We start from the raw sequence: 16,906 nt of genomic DNA on the forward strand, positions 1-16,906 counted from the left end.
GTAACGAGAGTGAGTTCGGCTCGATTTTATCCTCCGCAGAGTAAAAAAACGGGGCGCGTAAGGCGAAAGAAAAATGGGAACGTTAAATATGCACATATATTCTATCCGCGTTATTTCACCCCAAATTATTACTTACGCACGGCTATAATGTAGATACGCGCTTCGGAAATCGCTTCATTTGATCGTGCGTAGAAAATTAAGTTCTATTTTGGAATAATACGCGAGCGTCGTATGTCGAGCATTATTTTTAGCCCGCAGGGATGACCGTCGATGAAAGAATAATGAGAAAGAAACAATAAAAGAAAGAAGGAAAAAAAAGCCAACCACGTAACTTGCAGGCAGGTCGGACTGTTTTCTCATTTTATTTTTATATTACTTACATTTTCACGAAGGCAAAGTACCCGCCATCGAATATTAGCTCAAAGTTCGTCGAGGGACTCCGCGAAACGACTGACTCGCTCTTATTTCCTTCTCTTATAATTCTCGTAAAGGAAAAACATTTCCTCTAGATTACTTCGCCGCTTTCGAGGCAGCCTAGTTCGACAGTTGAATTTCATTCAACCGGAAAGTAAACATTTACATATTATAGGTTACTCGATATTCGATGTGGAATTTCTTGAAACGTGGCCGGCGCGAATTAAATATGCTATTACTTTTCGCGTCTCACGATCAGATCCGTATTAGCCCGCCTATAGGTATCGTAGAATAATAGATAGCCGGGCGTTAAAAATAGGGAAAGATCCAGTCGTAAAAGTTTGGTCGATAAGTTCGCGTTATTTTTGTTTCTCGCTGCTCTTCTCTCCCTTCTTACTTACTCCTCGACGTTTACGCAATTACCGTAGATAAACTGTAATCACCTAACTCGGTTATAATCGCACGACATATGCTCGTTACAATAAAAAACCCTGCTTCGAATTAGGCTAGGAAAAAAAGGGATCGAATTTATTTCTTGTCATACGAATTGCAAGAAAAAGTGATCCGAATCGTTGTTTAGTGTAAATTTGATGCTGTTTATCAAATTGATTAAATTTTTTCCGTCGAATAAAGCGGTAAAATCAATCTATCGTCGCACCGATTAATCAAATTGTGACGATAATGAAAAAAAGTAGTTTTCGTCTGCAGTGATCAATTAAAAGGACATATTTTATGGTTACGGCAAGGAATGGGAATACAAGTCAAGTAGTGTCTGGCAAGGAAACTCCTCCCTCGTCACTCGGAGGTAAAAATTGGTATAACCCGTTTCCGAAGTCAAGGGTGTCGAGGAGGGTCAAGACGAGGCAGATTCATCTCGGTTCTATTTCCCTGCCGTCTTATTCTTCGGGTCACTTCGCCGCCCCACTTGGCGCGATATTGGGACAATGCGAAAAACGCGAAAACCCGGGCAAGGAGGCGGAGAGAAAATAGACTTACAGCTTGCTTGCTGGGGTCTCGCGGTGTTATTCGGGAAAATATATTTACGATTGCCGTCGTGTGTCTCGCCTCCTCGCTCGAAGCGCGTACCGCGTTTTCGCGTCCCCTCATCGAGGAAAACGAGGGTGCGAGGGCTCCCCGGCACTTGCCTGGCCTACGTGCGGATTTCACCGAGATAAGAAAGACGTCAATTCTTAATAGGAAGGCCCGCTGCATGCAGCAAACCGGGGATAAGATACGATCAGGGAAAAGCTCCTCTTCCGCCGCGCTCGCTCCTGCGAGTCTCATGAATTCGCAAAAGCAACTTTGGGCCGACGTATCGCAGGCTCGAGGGATTTGGTTAGATGCTCGATGAATACCTGCTACATATACACATACACGCGTGCGAATAAAGACGCAAAAAAAAGTTTCGTAATCTTTTACCAAATTTATATCAAACGTAGTCTGCAGACTTCATTCGGTAACCGGAATGAAAATAAAACATTTCTGCCATTATGTTTGAGGATTTTTACGAATCCTTGTTTTCTAGCTCGTGGAAATAAAATTTTTAGCGAGTCGAAATTTGCATTCGTTAATTCGAAGTGTCGACACGCCGAAGGATCCGAATCCCGAATTTAATGATTGTAAACTTGTTACGATAAATTTTCGATGACTGAAACTACACCCGTACGGTTTGAACCTTCGGACTAACGCGACCCGACATTTCGGTATCTATACGTGATACGCGTATCAGGTCAACCTGAACTTTACCCCTCGTTCCAATGTTCCCCTCTAAATATAAAATTATCCCTCGGCTCTGCGAAATGATCGCCTCGAGACATTTGCTGCGGGGTTGAAAATTTTATATCGATCAACAGCGCGGAGAACGTGATCTAGAATAGTATAATTTTCATCGGCTATAGCGGGCTGTTTTACTTCTTTTACTTGATTTTCTTCCCCTTCGATGGTGCGGGCGAGAGGTAATTTTTGGTGAAGGGTTCGGATAAGAGAACAAATTTCCATTAACTTTTCGCCCGGAGCTCGGAGGAAAATATTCAACAGAATTTACACCGAGCTGTCTGACATAGAAATACGCCTCGCTTCGCCTCGCAGGCCTCTTGGGTTCGTGATAAAAGTTGTGAGACGCAGCTTTGGTGGTTACCAGGGCGAATCTCACCCTCCGGTAGTAACCGGGACCACGACTTAGTCCTGTACCTACACGAGGAAGAAAACCAGGACCAAGTTAAGCCGTGTCGACAGTTCGTCGCACGTGTCCTCCACTTTTCGAAGTAGCGGTTGATTTTCTCCACTTGCATTCGGAAATTTCACTCAGTACTGAATTAGGATTTCGATACAGTTTTTGCGTCACTATAGAAAAAAAAAAGGAAGGGAAAAACATGAATTTTTGGTTTAAGGGTATAGCGAAGCAAGAAAACATGACGTCATCAGGGCCTATAGTTTCTTACTTATGTCGTAATTATTTTTCGTTTCTCTGGCTGACAAGTGAGTGAAAAAATTCCTCGCGCAAATTTCTCAAGCTTGTCGAATTCAATTAACATTCGGATGATGCTTGGGATGTGAAAAACGGGTTGTCTGCTGAAGCTGATTTAAGGCCGTTTAACCCCACTCCGATGCGTTGATCCGACGATCGACGAGAAGCCCTCCCTAAGAAACGGGATTCAGCCGGGGAACAATCGACTTGAAAGCTCGCCCCTCTTCGCACCGGCGATATCTTTATCTTGCAAAAATTCGAACATACAACAGAACGCGGAAAAGTTTTTGCGAAATTCGAGAGAAAACCTACACCGGACGGACTTCACTTTGAAAATTTTCAACCCTCGTGTATGTACTTGCACGATTCCGAGGAAGTGTCCAGATTTATTTATTCAGATTACCATTTTACAGTCGAGAAATTAATGAAGCACCAAGAAATGAAAACTCTGCGGAAGAGTCGAAAATAGAATTTCCCTCTATTTCATCCCCCAGAAACCTTCGAAATCCGAGTTCACACTCATTCTCCGTTCTCGACTTTCTGTAGGTACCTAATTGAAGGGAGAAATTCTACTCTCGTCTGTCGTACAAATTTCTCACATTTCTCTGTCGTTTATTACTTTTCGAGATCGTACCTATACAACCAACGTTTATTTTTACATTGACAAATTTCTCGACGAATTCAAACGAGAGTAGCTTCGACTCGTCGAAGGAAAATAAGGAATAATAAAAAGTCAGAAAGAAGGGGGTAAAAAAAAAAAAAACAAATAAATAAAAATAAATAAATAAGTAAACAAATATAAAGATAAATAAGGAAAAAAGGTGAAATCGAGTCGCAGCATCAATGCATCAATGATTGGTCGTCATGGTAACGCCCTGCCGCGTATCTCCTCTCGGTTTGTCCCCCGTCGACCAGTCGGCAAGCGTTTCGCCGTTTGGATTCCTCTCACATTCACGCGTATCCGCACCTCGCTCCACTCCACGGTGGACGGGCAAGTGTATTAAACCCGCGCCATTTGCCTGGATGATCGCGAATGGGCATCCGGCCTCGGTCCGCGGTGAAATGTCCCGCCGATTCGGCCGCGCAGCGTATTATAAGCAATTTGTAGGATTTGCGGAAAAGCGGCTCAATGCCGGCTCTCTGTGCGAATATACCAACCCACCTACCACCTACCCACCTACCAACCTACAGGTAGCGGGTATTACAGCTGCGACGCGGGTCTGCAGGAGGTAGAGACGCTTAAGCAGCTCCATCGAGGGCTTTGCATCGCCTCCAGCTTAGCTTAGCCTTCCAAGGTTTAAACGCTTAGCACCGGGTGTAGCAGAGCCGGCTGCATTCGCCTGTTATAACCTAATTACCTCGCGATAGATGTACAATTGGGTACAATCAGCCCCACCCTCGTTACATTCTCGCCGATTTCGGTATACGTCGAATCACGATCGCCTAAGTCGTCGTCGATTTCATGAAGATTAAGTTGGTAACGTTACTGTAACGTTCCATGTTTGAGAAAAATCGCTAATTCTTAGAAATCTTCAGGTATCACCAAGACCAGTACAAACGATTTTTTTAGCACGTGGTTTCGTTACGTTCATTCATAATAAAAGATGATCGCCTTAACCCATTCGGTCGCAAATTTTTTCACTCAATATTTTGTCCTGAAATTCGTTACTAATGGGAGGTTTTTTGGCTCGCTGATCACGAATCTGTATCCAGAATTTGACGATTTCTAAATCCAATGTGGCGGGTGTAAAATCTACTAAACAAAAAAAAAAAAAAAAAAAAAAAAACTATAAAAATTGGACGATCCTAGCCGAAAATGAGGCATTTTCATATTTTAATAGTTGTAAATAAACTGTGACAAGGGTGAGGAATGTAAATTTTTGAGGTGGGACACTAAGCATTCCATCACTGCGATTCCAGCATCGAGCTGCAGTAAACGAAGATCTAATGAGGCGATTCCAGGATCTCTTGCGAACTCGTTATCGTCGCAGCTCGTAATCCGAACACGCGTGATCGTCTCATCTCGAACCGAGTGATGTGTAAGAAAGATCTGAACTTTTTGCCGGAGGTCGCCGACGGGTGTAATTGGATGCCGAAGGAGTAAAGGGTGCGGAAGTGAAGCCGGGATCTATAGGTTTTTAAACGATTCGTTGCGTGCGAAGGAGAAGGTTTCTTCATCCGTGAGAACGAATTACGAGTATTCTTTATTTCTCTACGACGCGACGTAGCGGCGATGCATTCGTTACCGATTGTGAATGAATTTAATTATACACCATTGAACCATGTGAACAGATTTCTTGCGTTACGTTACCTTCCAAGCTGACTTGAGTCGACCGATCGACGATCGTTCCTTCAGCTTCGATACGGTCCAGGTGCCATGCGACCGTTATAGCAGTCAGCTGTCAAGGAATACGTCGAATAAATTAACATTAATCTAACGTAGATTATAAATTACAAATCCACGTCTCGGTATCTAGTTCAGGCTAAACGCAAGTCCCACTGATCAATTCAATCGTTTCGGAATGAATTTAAACTGTCGTTCGTCGAGCTGCAAAAACTGTGATAAATTTATGCAGTAGAATACGGTCTTACGGTCCGACCTTTGGAAAATCTGTTTTTACCCCGCATGAATACATTCTATACCTGTTATAAGTATCAGCACAAGTCTTAATTTTTTACTTCACTACCGTTATATTGCCGACTGATTACAATTTTTAATTCTCTTTGTTTCAGGGGAGCTTTTTCCGTGGTCCGACGATGCGTCCAGAAAAGTTCAGGTCTCGAATTCGCGGCGAAGATCATCAACACCAAAAAGCTTTCGGCCAGAGGTAAGATGTAATTCGAACGAGTCATGTTCCTCACTCTCGATCCTTTTCGAATACATGTGTTACATATATATACATACATAAAACAACCTGCGGTGGAAATTGACTCGAGCGAGACGGTAATCGATTGCAGGCTGTAAGGGATTGTCTATAGCCAGGAATTCGACGATTTGTCAGTTTCGTAAAATCTACAGGTTGTCGGGGCATCCGGAGACCTTTGATAATACACCGTCGGAAGTGTATTACACAAGGGAAGTATATCGCGTCCAAAGTCAGGCCATAAATTTCTACCAATTCTTTCCCGCTGTCACCCTCTAGGTATATATAGGTATACGAAGAAAAAGAAGAAAAAGAAGAAAAAGAACCCTTACCAATCAATCCTTGCGTTCACGCGGTGTGCGGGGATCTATATTAAAAATGTATTCGCGACAACTCGAGCAACGTCAAGACAAAGAAGAAGAATAAGAAAACGAAGAACCTCGAAGACCTACAAAGTTAATTTCCTCGATTAATGATATTTAAAAGAAGATATGAAAAAAGGAAGAAAAAAAAAAATAAAATAAATAAATGAATACCAGCCTTGTACAACTAGCGCGAGGAGCGGAAGTAGAATACAATTTGACTAATGGCCAGATTTTCCTTTGTACGCCGTTTCGCCGGTGTTGCGACTCTGCGTAGATGTTACTTTGATAGCTGGAAATTAACGGACCTCTGTCACGTGACTGTAAATATTCCTATTCTGATATTCACAGCCGCGTTTGAACCGGGTTGTAAGTAATACCCGTCGACGGTCCATTTACTCATTCATACATCAGCGGTTCATTTTTATTCGTTATCGGTTATTTCTTTCTTCTTCTTCATTTTCTTCTTTTTGTTTACCTTCCACTGGAATTTCTTTATCGCTATGTAACGAGTCGCGGTGCAGGTAATTTCGACTGTTTGAATTATTCATTCGACCGATGGAATATGGTGAAATTTCAACGACAGGCCTTCCGGAGTAAGCATTCGTCGTAGCATAAATTCTTAAATGATTCAAGGTAACCTTTTAAACATTTTACCTCGTGTAGCTAGAATAATTTTTACGGAAATGAATGAAGAGACGCATTTATCGTTGATTGGCACGAATGCCGCTTGGCTATATAAAATTTCCACCGACCAAAGTGATTGTAAACGAAGCCAAATGAAGGCTAATCCAATGAATAGAAATACGGTGTGTAAACTCATCCGATAAACGATATTACGTTACAATTAATTAAGTTAGGACGCAGTTGGGTTCCGCACGATGTCTTCGTCACAGTCGGTTATGTGTATGTACATATAATACACCCTTATACATACATATACGGAGAAGAAATTATAACACTTTTTTTATTTTCCTTTCGTCAAAATTTTGCCGAAATAAAATTTCCAAAAGTCAAATTCCAGGTAAGTATAAGTCAGAAACGCGAGAAGAAACTTTGACGAGGCAAGAATCGTCCAACTTTCCACGCCGCGGCAACTGGTATCAAATTTCGTGGAAAAGCAGTTTTTCCCTCAAAGTTAAGTTATATGTGCGCAGACCTTCTACCCCTGCTTCCCGTAGTATAATACATATATGTATAATGCATATATATATATACATGTACATTATCTCGCGCATACATCGATATGATGTATTATATTCGAAAGGTTTACTTTACCACTTGCTCAGATTTATTATTATTATTATTACCCTTCCCATCGCATGAGTTTGCCGCAAAACTTGCCAAACTTCAGTTTACACACTCCCTCGAATCGTAACATAATTACTAGAGTCATGCAACTTCGCCGACCTGTAAACCAAGAGTTTGTCAAATTCTCTCTCTCTCAGCTGCGCGTCACAACTTTACATTATCATACGACACTTTGATATTCACAGCTTTGGAGTTGGTTGGTCCTTTACTCCACGCGCCGTTCGACTTTCTCGTTATAAATTATACCCCCCCCCCCCCCCCCCCCCCCCCCCCCCAGTAAAATTTACCGGGTGAAAGTAGTAAGATGGGGAGAGAGGGAGAGTGCATTGTGCCAAAGCGACAGAGAAGCCTTTCTCAGATGGTTGGTCGATACGGATCTCGACCACCCCGATCGTCCTTCCAAGTTATAACCACTCGGCAGTGATATTTCTTGACTCGCCTCGACTCGACTCGGCTTTGCTCCAATTCGCTAAATTTCAACCCTGGGTTTGCAGACGGTTCAACCGTCGAGTCCATTAAGATTATTTCTCCCCGAGACGGTTGGTTTCCGGACTGTGTATGCGGATCCATACGTGTTCGCCAATGGGGGATGTGCATGGTGAAAAAAGGAGAAGGGAAAATAAAGATCGAAGAGAAAAAACTCGCGCTCGCCTCGTAACGCTGGAGGATTGATTAGTAAATGTAGCAACCTAGCCAAGCACGAGCCGATGCGATGTCGTTTTGCTTTAATAGCCCCCTTATACCTTCACCCCTCATCCCCCCCTGAGTCTTTTCGCTGGATCGATGCTGCCAACGATCACAAGAATTATACTGGCAATCCTGAAATATTAAACGAGGTCGCCGTGCTCGCGGAGCACACGCCATAAAAATTAACCGAGTTCCTCGTCCACCCGAACGATATCCGGAATATACTTGGTTGTATATGCTGTTGCCTGTTTCGAACGCAATTTCGGAATTCACGGGGTTGGGAAAAAACGGTTGATCAAACCTGTCGAATTTCAGGAATTTGAACCAGCTCAGGCCCGCGTAGAGGTGGAGGGATCATCCGGAAATTGCAGAGAAAAAATTGAATTCCGATTCGCGTGGTTTCATCTTCAACTTGTGATTAGAAATTACGTAAAGCCTGAGCGGCAGCCGTTAGACAAGATGCCGAGACAAGTGTTTGAAAAAATATGAATATTTCTTGATTACATGCGTCGTTCGGCGAATGTGCGGAGTAAAATGATAAAGAAAACGAATAAAAGTGCGAAGAATACGGAGAGAATGGCAAATGGATGCGGTGACTTTGTCATTTCACCCGGCGCATGCCGATCCTAACCTTAGCCAACTCGAGCTGTCGGCAGAGGAGAATCCAAGCGAGTCGAGGCTCTTTCTGCTCTCGTTCCGGTAAAAGAAATTCCGGTCTGTCATGCGAGCGCGTTGCGTGTCGTCTCTCGTCAGTCACCGCGTGTCGACGAATTTAGCCTCCGGGTCACGTACGTGCGTACCTAGCCTGGAAGTTGAGTTATACAGTGACTGAAAGACGTGGAAAAACGAGTTTTATGCGTCGGCGATGAAGATGATGATGATGATGCAGGATTTATCCTACCATTTATTGAAACGACTAGATTATTCTTCGACGTACGAGCTTCTTCTAAAGTCTTCTTTTCGATCGGTACTGATGCTGCAGTTTAAATTCACGAGATAACTTGATCACCACTCAACCAGGAACCTCGTACTACAAACGGTGGTTTAATTATCGCGAGCATGGTGAACCCGAGGGGGCTTCCCGAGCCATGTTCTGCGATAATTTTTCCACCACGTGTATTATCGAAGAACTTTCGGGTAGCCATAGCGGCAAAAACATCCGGCTTCGTTTCGGGATCGCGTTATTACGTTAACGACCCTACACCGAAAAGCGTTCATTCGTAACCCAACTCCTCGCAAACTCCGGCTGAGTATGCTTTCAGAGGAAATTATTAGCTCTGGCTGAGAGGGAAAAGGTCAAAGGTGACGTTACGTGTCCGTCGTACACATATATGTATACATGTTTATGTGTATAACACCGGCCACCTGGAACAGCTCTGGTATATAATATTGTACACATTATAAATATACAAACATAATACACACGTGTTGTACAGATTTTTTCGTATGCGGAATAATTTCTCTCACGATTTTAATCTCACGCTGTCCTTATATACATCAATTTTATCATCAATGTATTTAATGGGATTTTTCATATAAAATCGACAGAACAAAAACCCTTATCATCTCTGTTTAATTAATAATTATTTATAGTAATCTCTCTCTCTCTCTCTCTCTCGCTCTCTTTCTGAAAAATTCCCCTGATATACATTTTTTATTGAAAAGAATAAATAATAACGATTGAAATGTTTTTAATTAATTGGTATTGTTTTTTGGTTTTCTAACGTTACTTGTATGTTACATTTATTTGTTACAAGTGTTCTTTTGTTATACGCAGTAATCTTTTATATTGTGTATTATTCTCGTTAATGCAATACCAAAAAAAGGCAAAAAACATTTTTTTTTCAAATAGACAAAATTCTCATACCACTTTTACTTTCGATGGTAAATGTTTGTCTTTGATGACGACTCGCAAATCACAAGAATGTTCTAACGGGAGTAGGTGCTAGCGTTAAAAAAAAAATATCTTCAATTGCAAAAGAGACAGCGGTGACGATTTTCGATTTGTAGATCTGACGTAGAAAACCTCATAATAATAATAATAATATACGATTTTATGAAAGGTATAAATATATTTCATTTCAGTTAAACAAAATTAAAAAAAGGATTCAAAACGAATGATAATAAAAAAAAAAAAAAAGAAGAAGAAGAAAAATGGGAAAAAAAAACTTAAACTGACAAAAAAAAAAGTCACGCTACGGAGACTAGATATAAAAAAAAAACGGCATTGGCCGAACATATTTCACACAAATTAATACTCGAATTGGAAATTCGTTCGTTCGGGGAGAGTTTCAAAGCTGCAGGGTGCAGGGGTGGCCGAAGGTGGCAAAAACCGACGTCGGCGTCGGCGTCGGCGTCGGCGTCGGCGTCGGCCTTGCCCCAGTGCCCTCTCGACCTGACGCCGCGACGCGGCTGCCACCCTAACCACCCAACCACCACTATAGTATTCTAACTACCTATGTAGTGGGTTTGACACATAGGTGTCCATGCAAACTCCGTGGAGTATGCGCATGCATACATGCATAAGGGAGCAGTCTCTAAAAGGCCCGAATAACGATCTGGAGCGTTGCCTGCAGTGGTGGTAGATCCTGCCGCACGTTTATCCGCAGTTCAATTAGAAGGGGAATAAAGTCCGTTTAGGAAACGTCCAATCGCCACCCAGCATCGATAGTCGACGCGATACGCGTCGGGTTCACCTTATACCTCATACCTCATACCTTATTGTACACTTGTAGGACGTTGTTTTTATATTCTTTCTGCGACGAGAGCGCGCGGGGGCGAAAACCGACCAGAATCCATTATTGAATACACGTTGATTAATCTATGCTGCTGCTGTCGGCGTAAGCGAAGCTTTCAAACGAACCGCTAATTGCGTGGTTGATCCGCCACTCGAAAGAGAGAGAGAGAAAGAGAGAGAGGAGAGCGAGATCTTGGAAAACGACCAATTTGTGAAAGTAAAGGTCGCCCACACGGAATAACTTGTAGAAATTTTCGCGTAACACCTTGATAACTTACCAAGAAGATGAAGGGCGAGATGCCAAGAATTTAGGAATCCTGTATAAAATATGCCGTTTTAGCGAAAGTCTCGATCTCTACAGGTATGTTACGTCAATTATTGAGAGTAAAAAGCAGGAAAGCGATATTTTTTTTTTCTTCAGGGAGGTACATGCTGTGCGTAGAGTACGTACACGAGATGAACTACATTACACAAAATCTGGCATTTGCAAAAGTATGAGGTATGCCAATCGGAAAATTCTCTTGAAAAAGACTCTCGAGACGTCGCTGAGTAAATACAAAATATCACGTTTCTGGAAGTCGGGCGTCTACGCAGAATAGAAAAGGGTGAACTCTCGAGTGTGTACGTTTCAGCTTTGGAGAAGGATGTTTCGATGAAAATATACGCAGACATATTGCGATCGTCGCGTCTCGAGCACGAGAAGTATAATATTTACCGTGTGCACCTGCTGTATACGCAAGTTAAATTACACTCATATATATATCTGTAGGTAATAGAAAACGGCGGGACGTACAGACACAATATAGCTACAGTATATGAAAATGACGGAGAGGTAAAATAAGAAGAGAAACGGAATGATAATAATGATATACTTTACCTCGAATATGAGACAGAGAAGGAGAGAGAGAGAGAGAGAGAGAGAGAGAGACGAGAATTTGCGACAAAAAAGGGAGTACACCTCGGGGAGGAACTGCGGCATAAGGTATTTGTATATAAAATGGAACGAGAAGAGAAAAAAGAAGAAGAGAATCTAGGTATCTACGGGATAAATTTCACGGAGCTAAAACCGACGAAGAAACGCTGGGTTCGCCACTCGGTGCCTTGGATGATCCTGCAGGTTGTCGCTGGGTACTGACCCGGCAAATGGTTCTCTCCCCGCTAAGCCACGGAATGGAAAAAAGGAAGGAGAAAGAAGAAAAAAAGAACACCGCCTACTTTGAGAATTAATGTTGCGGAAAAATGCGCACAGCTTTGGGATCAAACGTCCTTCGCACCAGCTTCCCCCCCTGGTGGAGCAGATCGTTAGATCGTTTCGATGATAATTTTCATAACCGGGTAAAAAAATTGGGCGCAGAATATAGCCCGTGAAAATATGATTACAACGGAACGTCGTCTTACGAGATTCGAAAGTTTTTATTAGAGCTGGTTGAGCTTAACGTCTCGGCAGAATCGATTGATGGATCGATTTCTGAGAAGCCAGAGATTGCTTTGATCCTGTGTATGGGACTGGTGAAATGGATGAACGGAAATTGAGATGGTAAATGAAGTGGAGATTGAGGTGGAAGCGTAAATTGTCTAAGGGAGAAACACGAGAAAGCTCAGTACCGGGACTGCGGGTGCAAAAAGCGCTTCTATCGAACCTCGTTAGTTATACAGCTGCAAACCCGATGCCTTCGACTCCCATCTTCTTCTTGCTACCTTCGGAGCAAGACGAGACCTCGACAAAGACGTCCTGATTGTCAATTTGCACAAGTTGAATTACAACGCGACTTATTTGCTCTGCGGAATTAATTTTTGCCGTTTTACCTGTGAAGAGTGAAAAGTAATCATCACATTCAACCCTCTCTCGTTCGTCAAAATTGTTTCCTTCTACTGTTGAGAAGAGCCGTTTCGAAGAGGGAAAGAAATGGTCTAAAAATACAAATTGTATGTTTCAGATTTTCAAAAACTTGAACGAGAAGCCCGGATATGCAGAAAACTACAGCATCCAAATATCGGTAAGTCTGACTATCACCTATACTAGTGTTATAATTCTATAGAATCCTAACTCCACCTGTTTCTCTTTCTTATTCGAGCCGGAATCAAAGACGTTTTATGGATATTTCTTACGGATATAGGTCCACAACTTATAGACGGTATAATAAAATGTTTGCCGCGAAAGGTAGCGACAAGAATCGAGCAATTATGGAAATGTGTTATTCCTGTATACCTTATTCTATATGTATATATGTTATAATCCATTGGACGAGACTTTGGGTCTTCGTTCGAGGACGGGAAACGATTAGAGAAATGATTATTCTATTGCTGAACCTGATTCTGAAAGAAACGAGGACTATCGATCGATCCAGGCCGATTGAGCGCGTCGACTGTAATGTACAAACACATGCATATATACATATATATATATATATATATATGTATGGCGGTTTACGAATCGGAATACATTGACGGTCAGAGAGCGGCGTCGTCGATCAGCGGTAAATCAGATAGGGGGCTGGTCTTGATCAATAAAAATGTCGAAACTTGTCGGTCGCCACTTTATTGTGATCTTGTCAGCGTGCAGCGTTGTGTTACTTGCTATAACACGCGTCTTCTATCCGCGGCTTGTTAGCCTTATATATCCAGACTGACAACCGACATCGCCAAATTGGACAGAGTCACGGTTAGCCAGGATTTGCCGAGGGAATCAATGAGCATCCTACTATATTTTCACCTCCATTCACTGTCCTGACGAAGAAGAGAGATGCCAAAGGAGAACCAAAAAGACGAAGAGAGGGAAGAACAAATTCGCCACGCTTCGAACACGACTCTCACATGTAACTCACGTGCAATCGACACTTGATATTCACACTTGTAACGAACTTACGAATAATCGTTTGTTTTTTGTTTTTTACTTTTACGAGTAACGCTGGAGGTTTTACAAGTTGTTGGCATGCTCTTGAGATATTTTTTTGATTTGAGATATTTACTTATATTTAGCGAGGAAACGGAACTGCTCAGTTTCCAAAGGATGTAATGGAACATGATGACCGTGCGCAAAGTTGTTGGGATTAACACGGTCTGCGACTAATACGAGAGAAACAGGAATACAAAGAGTTGACGAAGAAGATCGCTTGAAGCAATGCGAAACTTGATATTACTTTCGCTTAGTTAGAGGGCAAAGTTGGCTTCGACTAAGCCGGCTGGCTTCAGGTTTGGCTGGAGGCCCGATCGGATCTATTCGCATTCGATGGAAACCTACGGACGAAATTTTTTTCATCAAAAAATACAAGAACAAGCGTAATTATCATCTTCGTATCGCACGGGATAAACGAAAGCAAATATTTTCGTTGAAAAGTTTTTTGGTCCACGAACTGAATTGTTCGCTTCACTTTTCACTCTGGATTAAATTGTACGTCGCGCCATACCAAAGTCTCATTGAAAAAAGTTTGATTTAATAATCACTTGGTAATGTGTAAACGTAATGTAAATGTAAACGGTAATGCCACGTTCAAATGTAATCACGAGTATAACTTGTTGGAAAGACTTTTTTTCTTTTAAGCTTCAGAATAACAGAAGCAACGGATTCAAAATGAAGTGGCTCGTATATGAACGATGGACAAAAGGCGGGAGGCAAATCATAAGGTACAAAGCACGAGGCAGAGACGAAGAAGATCCGCGAGAAAATACGTATTGTATTGCATGTGTATACTTACGTGCTTTGAACCGCGACTGTGGACACGTGACGGGATTTTGTAGTAAAATAGAAAAGGCGGAGAAAAGGGAAAACAAGAAGACGAACCGAATAACAAAGCACTCGAGAGCATCTGTTGCAGCGTGTTTCTGCCACCCCTTCCGCAGGGCTCAATGCCGCTGCGTTTTGTGAAAAACGCCATTATCCAACTTTCTTCACTTAGCACCTGTGGCGTAAAACGTGTATCGCTTGCCCAAACTCTTCGCCACTGAAAACGAATATTGCATCGATGAATAGGAATTCGATGAAATATATTCGCGCACGCAATCGTCTCTCCTGCCTTCTTTTTGTTCAAACGAACGTGTTTCAAGAGCAATAGAGAAACTTTTCAAGTTCACTTTGACCTCTGTTTGCTCGTGCGCCTTTCACGAAAATACGGAATTTCTTACGTCACGGAAAATTGATATATAGTAAGTTACGTCGGAACTGTTTACTCGGAATTTTTTCTTTACAGGTATAGCATAGATAATACCAACGTCAAATATCAGACGATAACGAGAAAAATTCTTCCCATCAGGCTTTCTTAACTAAACAAGATGTGAGAAGTTTGTGAAAAGCGACTGCTTCCCTTTCATGTGATTCCCATGATTTCCGACTCGGAGTTATACATCTGAATTTAGGAAGGAAACCACCGCACCCTTCTTCAGCTATACTGTCCCGCAATGTTCTCTCTTCATATTGGTCTGCAAGGACATTTCCAGGACCTCAAAGACATCCAGGACCACCATATCGTATAATTCTCGAAGAATTATCGAATTATCGTAATGTGACGAAAAATATCGAGCTTCGAAGCCACGGATATAATTTGGCACGTGTCGAAGGTTAGGACCTTTTCACTTTTACCCCTCTAGGATACCTAGAATGGAAATATGCAGGAGCTCGTCTAAGGTCCAAGGAATGCGTAGGCATCTCCGGATACAGAGGGTTACTTTTTGTCTTACCTTTTTCCTCTCTCGATGCGGATTTCGCAGAAGGTTCGCGTGTTTCGTGGTATTTCTGTAGGATACAGATACCTCGATTCTCTCCCCATGAGTGCCTCGGTGTAAGCTAAAGAGCTCGGAGTTTCCAGGAATCTGGGCCATTGTTATAAGCCCACATTTTCTCCCAGCTACCAGCAGCACGCGTCTCGTCCGTTCATCCGCATGAGAATCGTCACGTGTTTTTCAGGGTAGTTTTACCCGCTCGAGTTTTCTCCATGCAATGACGCAACATCCCTGAGAATTTCAGTCTCGCATCGAGTAACACCGGATTTGGTTAACTTCGCTTCGTTGGAAATGTGCGATTTACAATTCCTACTTTATATAACCAGTAGATGATGATTTATTCTTCCTTCTTGTAAATTCGTCCGTTAACGTATTTTCTGCGTCAACAAATTTCTTTTGGATTTTCGGAAGGTTGGATTAATAAGAGCTGTGTATATTGAATCGAGGCCAAGTCCCTTCGAATATGTCTCTTTTTTCCATCGTAATAATCGCTCCACGTCACCCGCGATCCACGGCCGTCTCTTCACGGATGACTCGAGGCGTGAAATAAATCAAGAGACTTTCAGTCAACAGGTATAACGTAGTTTCCCCCTCCTTCCGTCTTATTCTCGGGATCTCTCGATCCTTGACACAAACACGAATCCTATCCCACGAAGAGCTGAACCATCAGGACTATGCCGCTGCATGTGGACGAGGGACGTAAGCTGACAACTCTGAGGAGCGTGATAAAGGAACCAGAAATGTCACGTTGGAGCCGTTAATCTGCCCCGTTTACGGTTATATTGCATCGTCGAACTTCTCTCGAAAGTGCGGCTCAAATGTGAGGAATAAAGTTTGTATCACCATCACCACGGAGATAAGAACTTGGTTACTGATTTTTTATTATCCGTTTGCACGTGCTGGTTTCGGCCATGTTTGATCGTCGACTTGCATCAAGTACCAGTTTTGATCTTGAACATGTCGTCGCGAGGTTAAAATCGAAAGATAAGCAGGATTTCAGGTGGCGGAATACTCCACCCTTTGGAGAAGCTTCAAGGTCACAGATATAGCGTGATTTTCACGGGACCTGAGGTATAATATTCGTCGAAGATGGTTCGCACAGCAGGTGAATCCGACACAATGAGAAACGATAATAGGATAAGCGAGAATGTTGGAAGGGTCTTCCCGCACCGCCTTTTGAAATTCGTCGGATATAAGCTCCGCGGCAAATCAACAAAATCCGCGAAAAGAGACGAAGGTAGTGGAAGACGGCGAAGGAAGGGTGTGAAGTGCGAGGAGGATGTAGGTGGAAAAGTGATCCCGCGGAATTCATCCGTGCCGAAAGTGGATTCTCCTGAAATCCTGGGGA

General features: G+C 42.6%; 1 protein-coding gene across 25 annotated transcripts in view; it reads left to right on the forward strand.

Moving 5' to 3' along the window:
- Positions 1–16,906, forward strand: part of LOC124416314 (calcium/calmodulin-dependent protein kinase type II alpha chain) — a 97,784-nt gene that overhangs the window by 33,551 nt on the left and 47,327 nt on the right. For all 25 annotated transcript variants that reach the window (XM_046897356.1, XM_046897275.1, XM_046897249.1 and 22 more), the window contains exons 2-3: positions 5,615–5,709; positions 12,780–12,839. In XM_046897356.1, the coding sequence (XP_046753312.1) occupies positions 5,615–5,709; positions 12,780–12,839 (155 nt within the window). The remainder of the gene's footprint in view (positions 1–5,614; positions 5,710–12,779; positions 12,840–16,906) is intronic.

The sequence above is a fragment of the Diprion similis genome, chromosome 1, assembly GCF_021155765.1.
Source record: "Diprion similis isolate iyDipSimi1 chromosome 1, iyDipSimi1.1, whole genome shotgun sequence".
NCBI classification, from domain to species: Eukaryota; Metazoa; Arthropoda; class Insecta; order Hymenoptera; family Diprionidae; genus Diprion; species Diprion similis.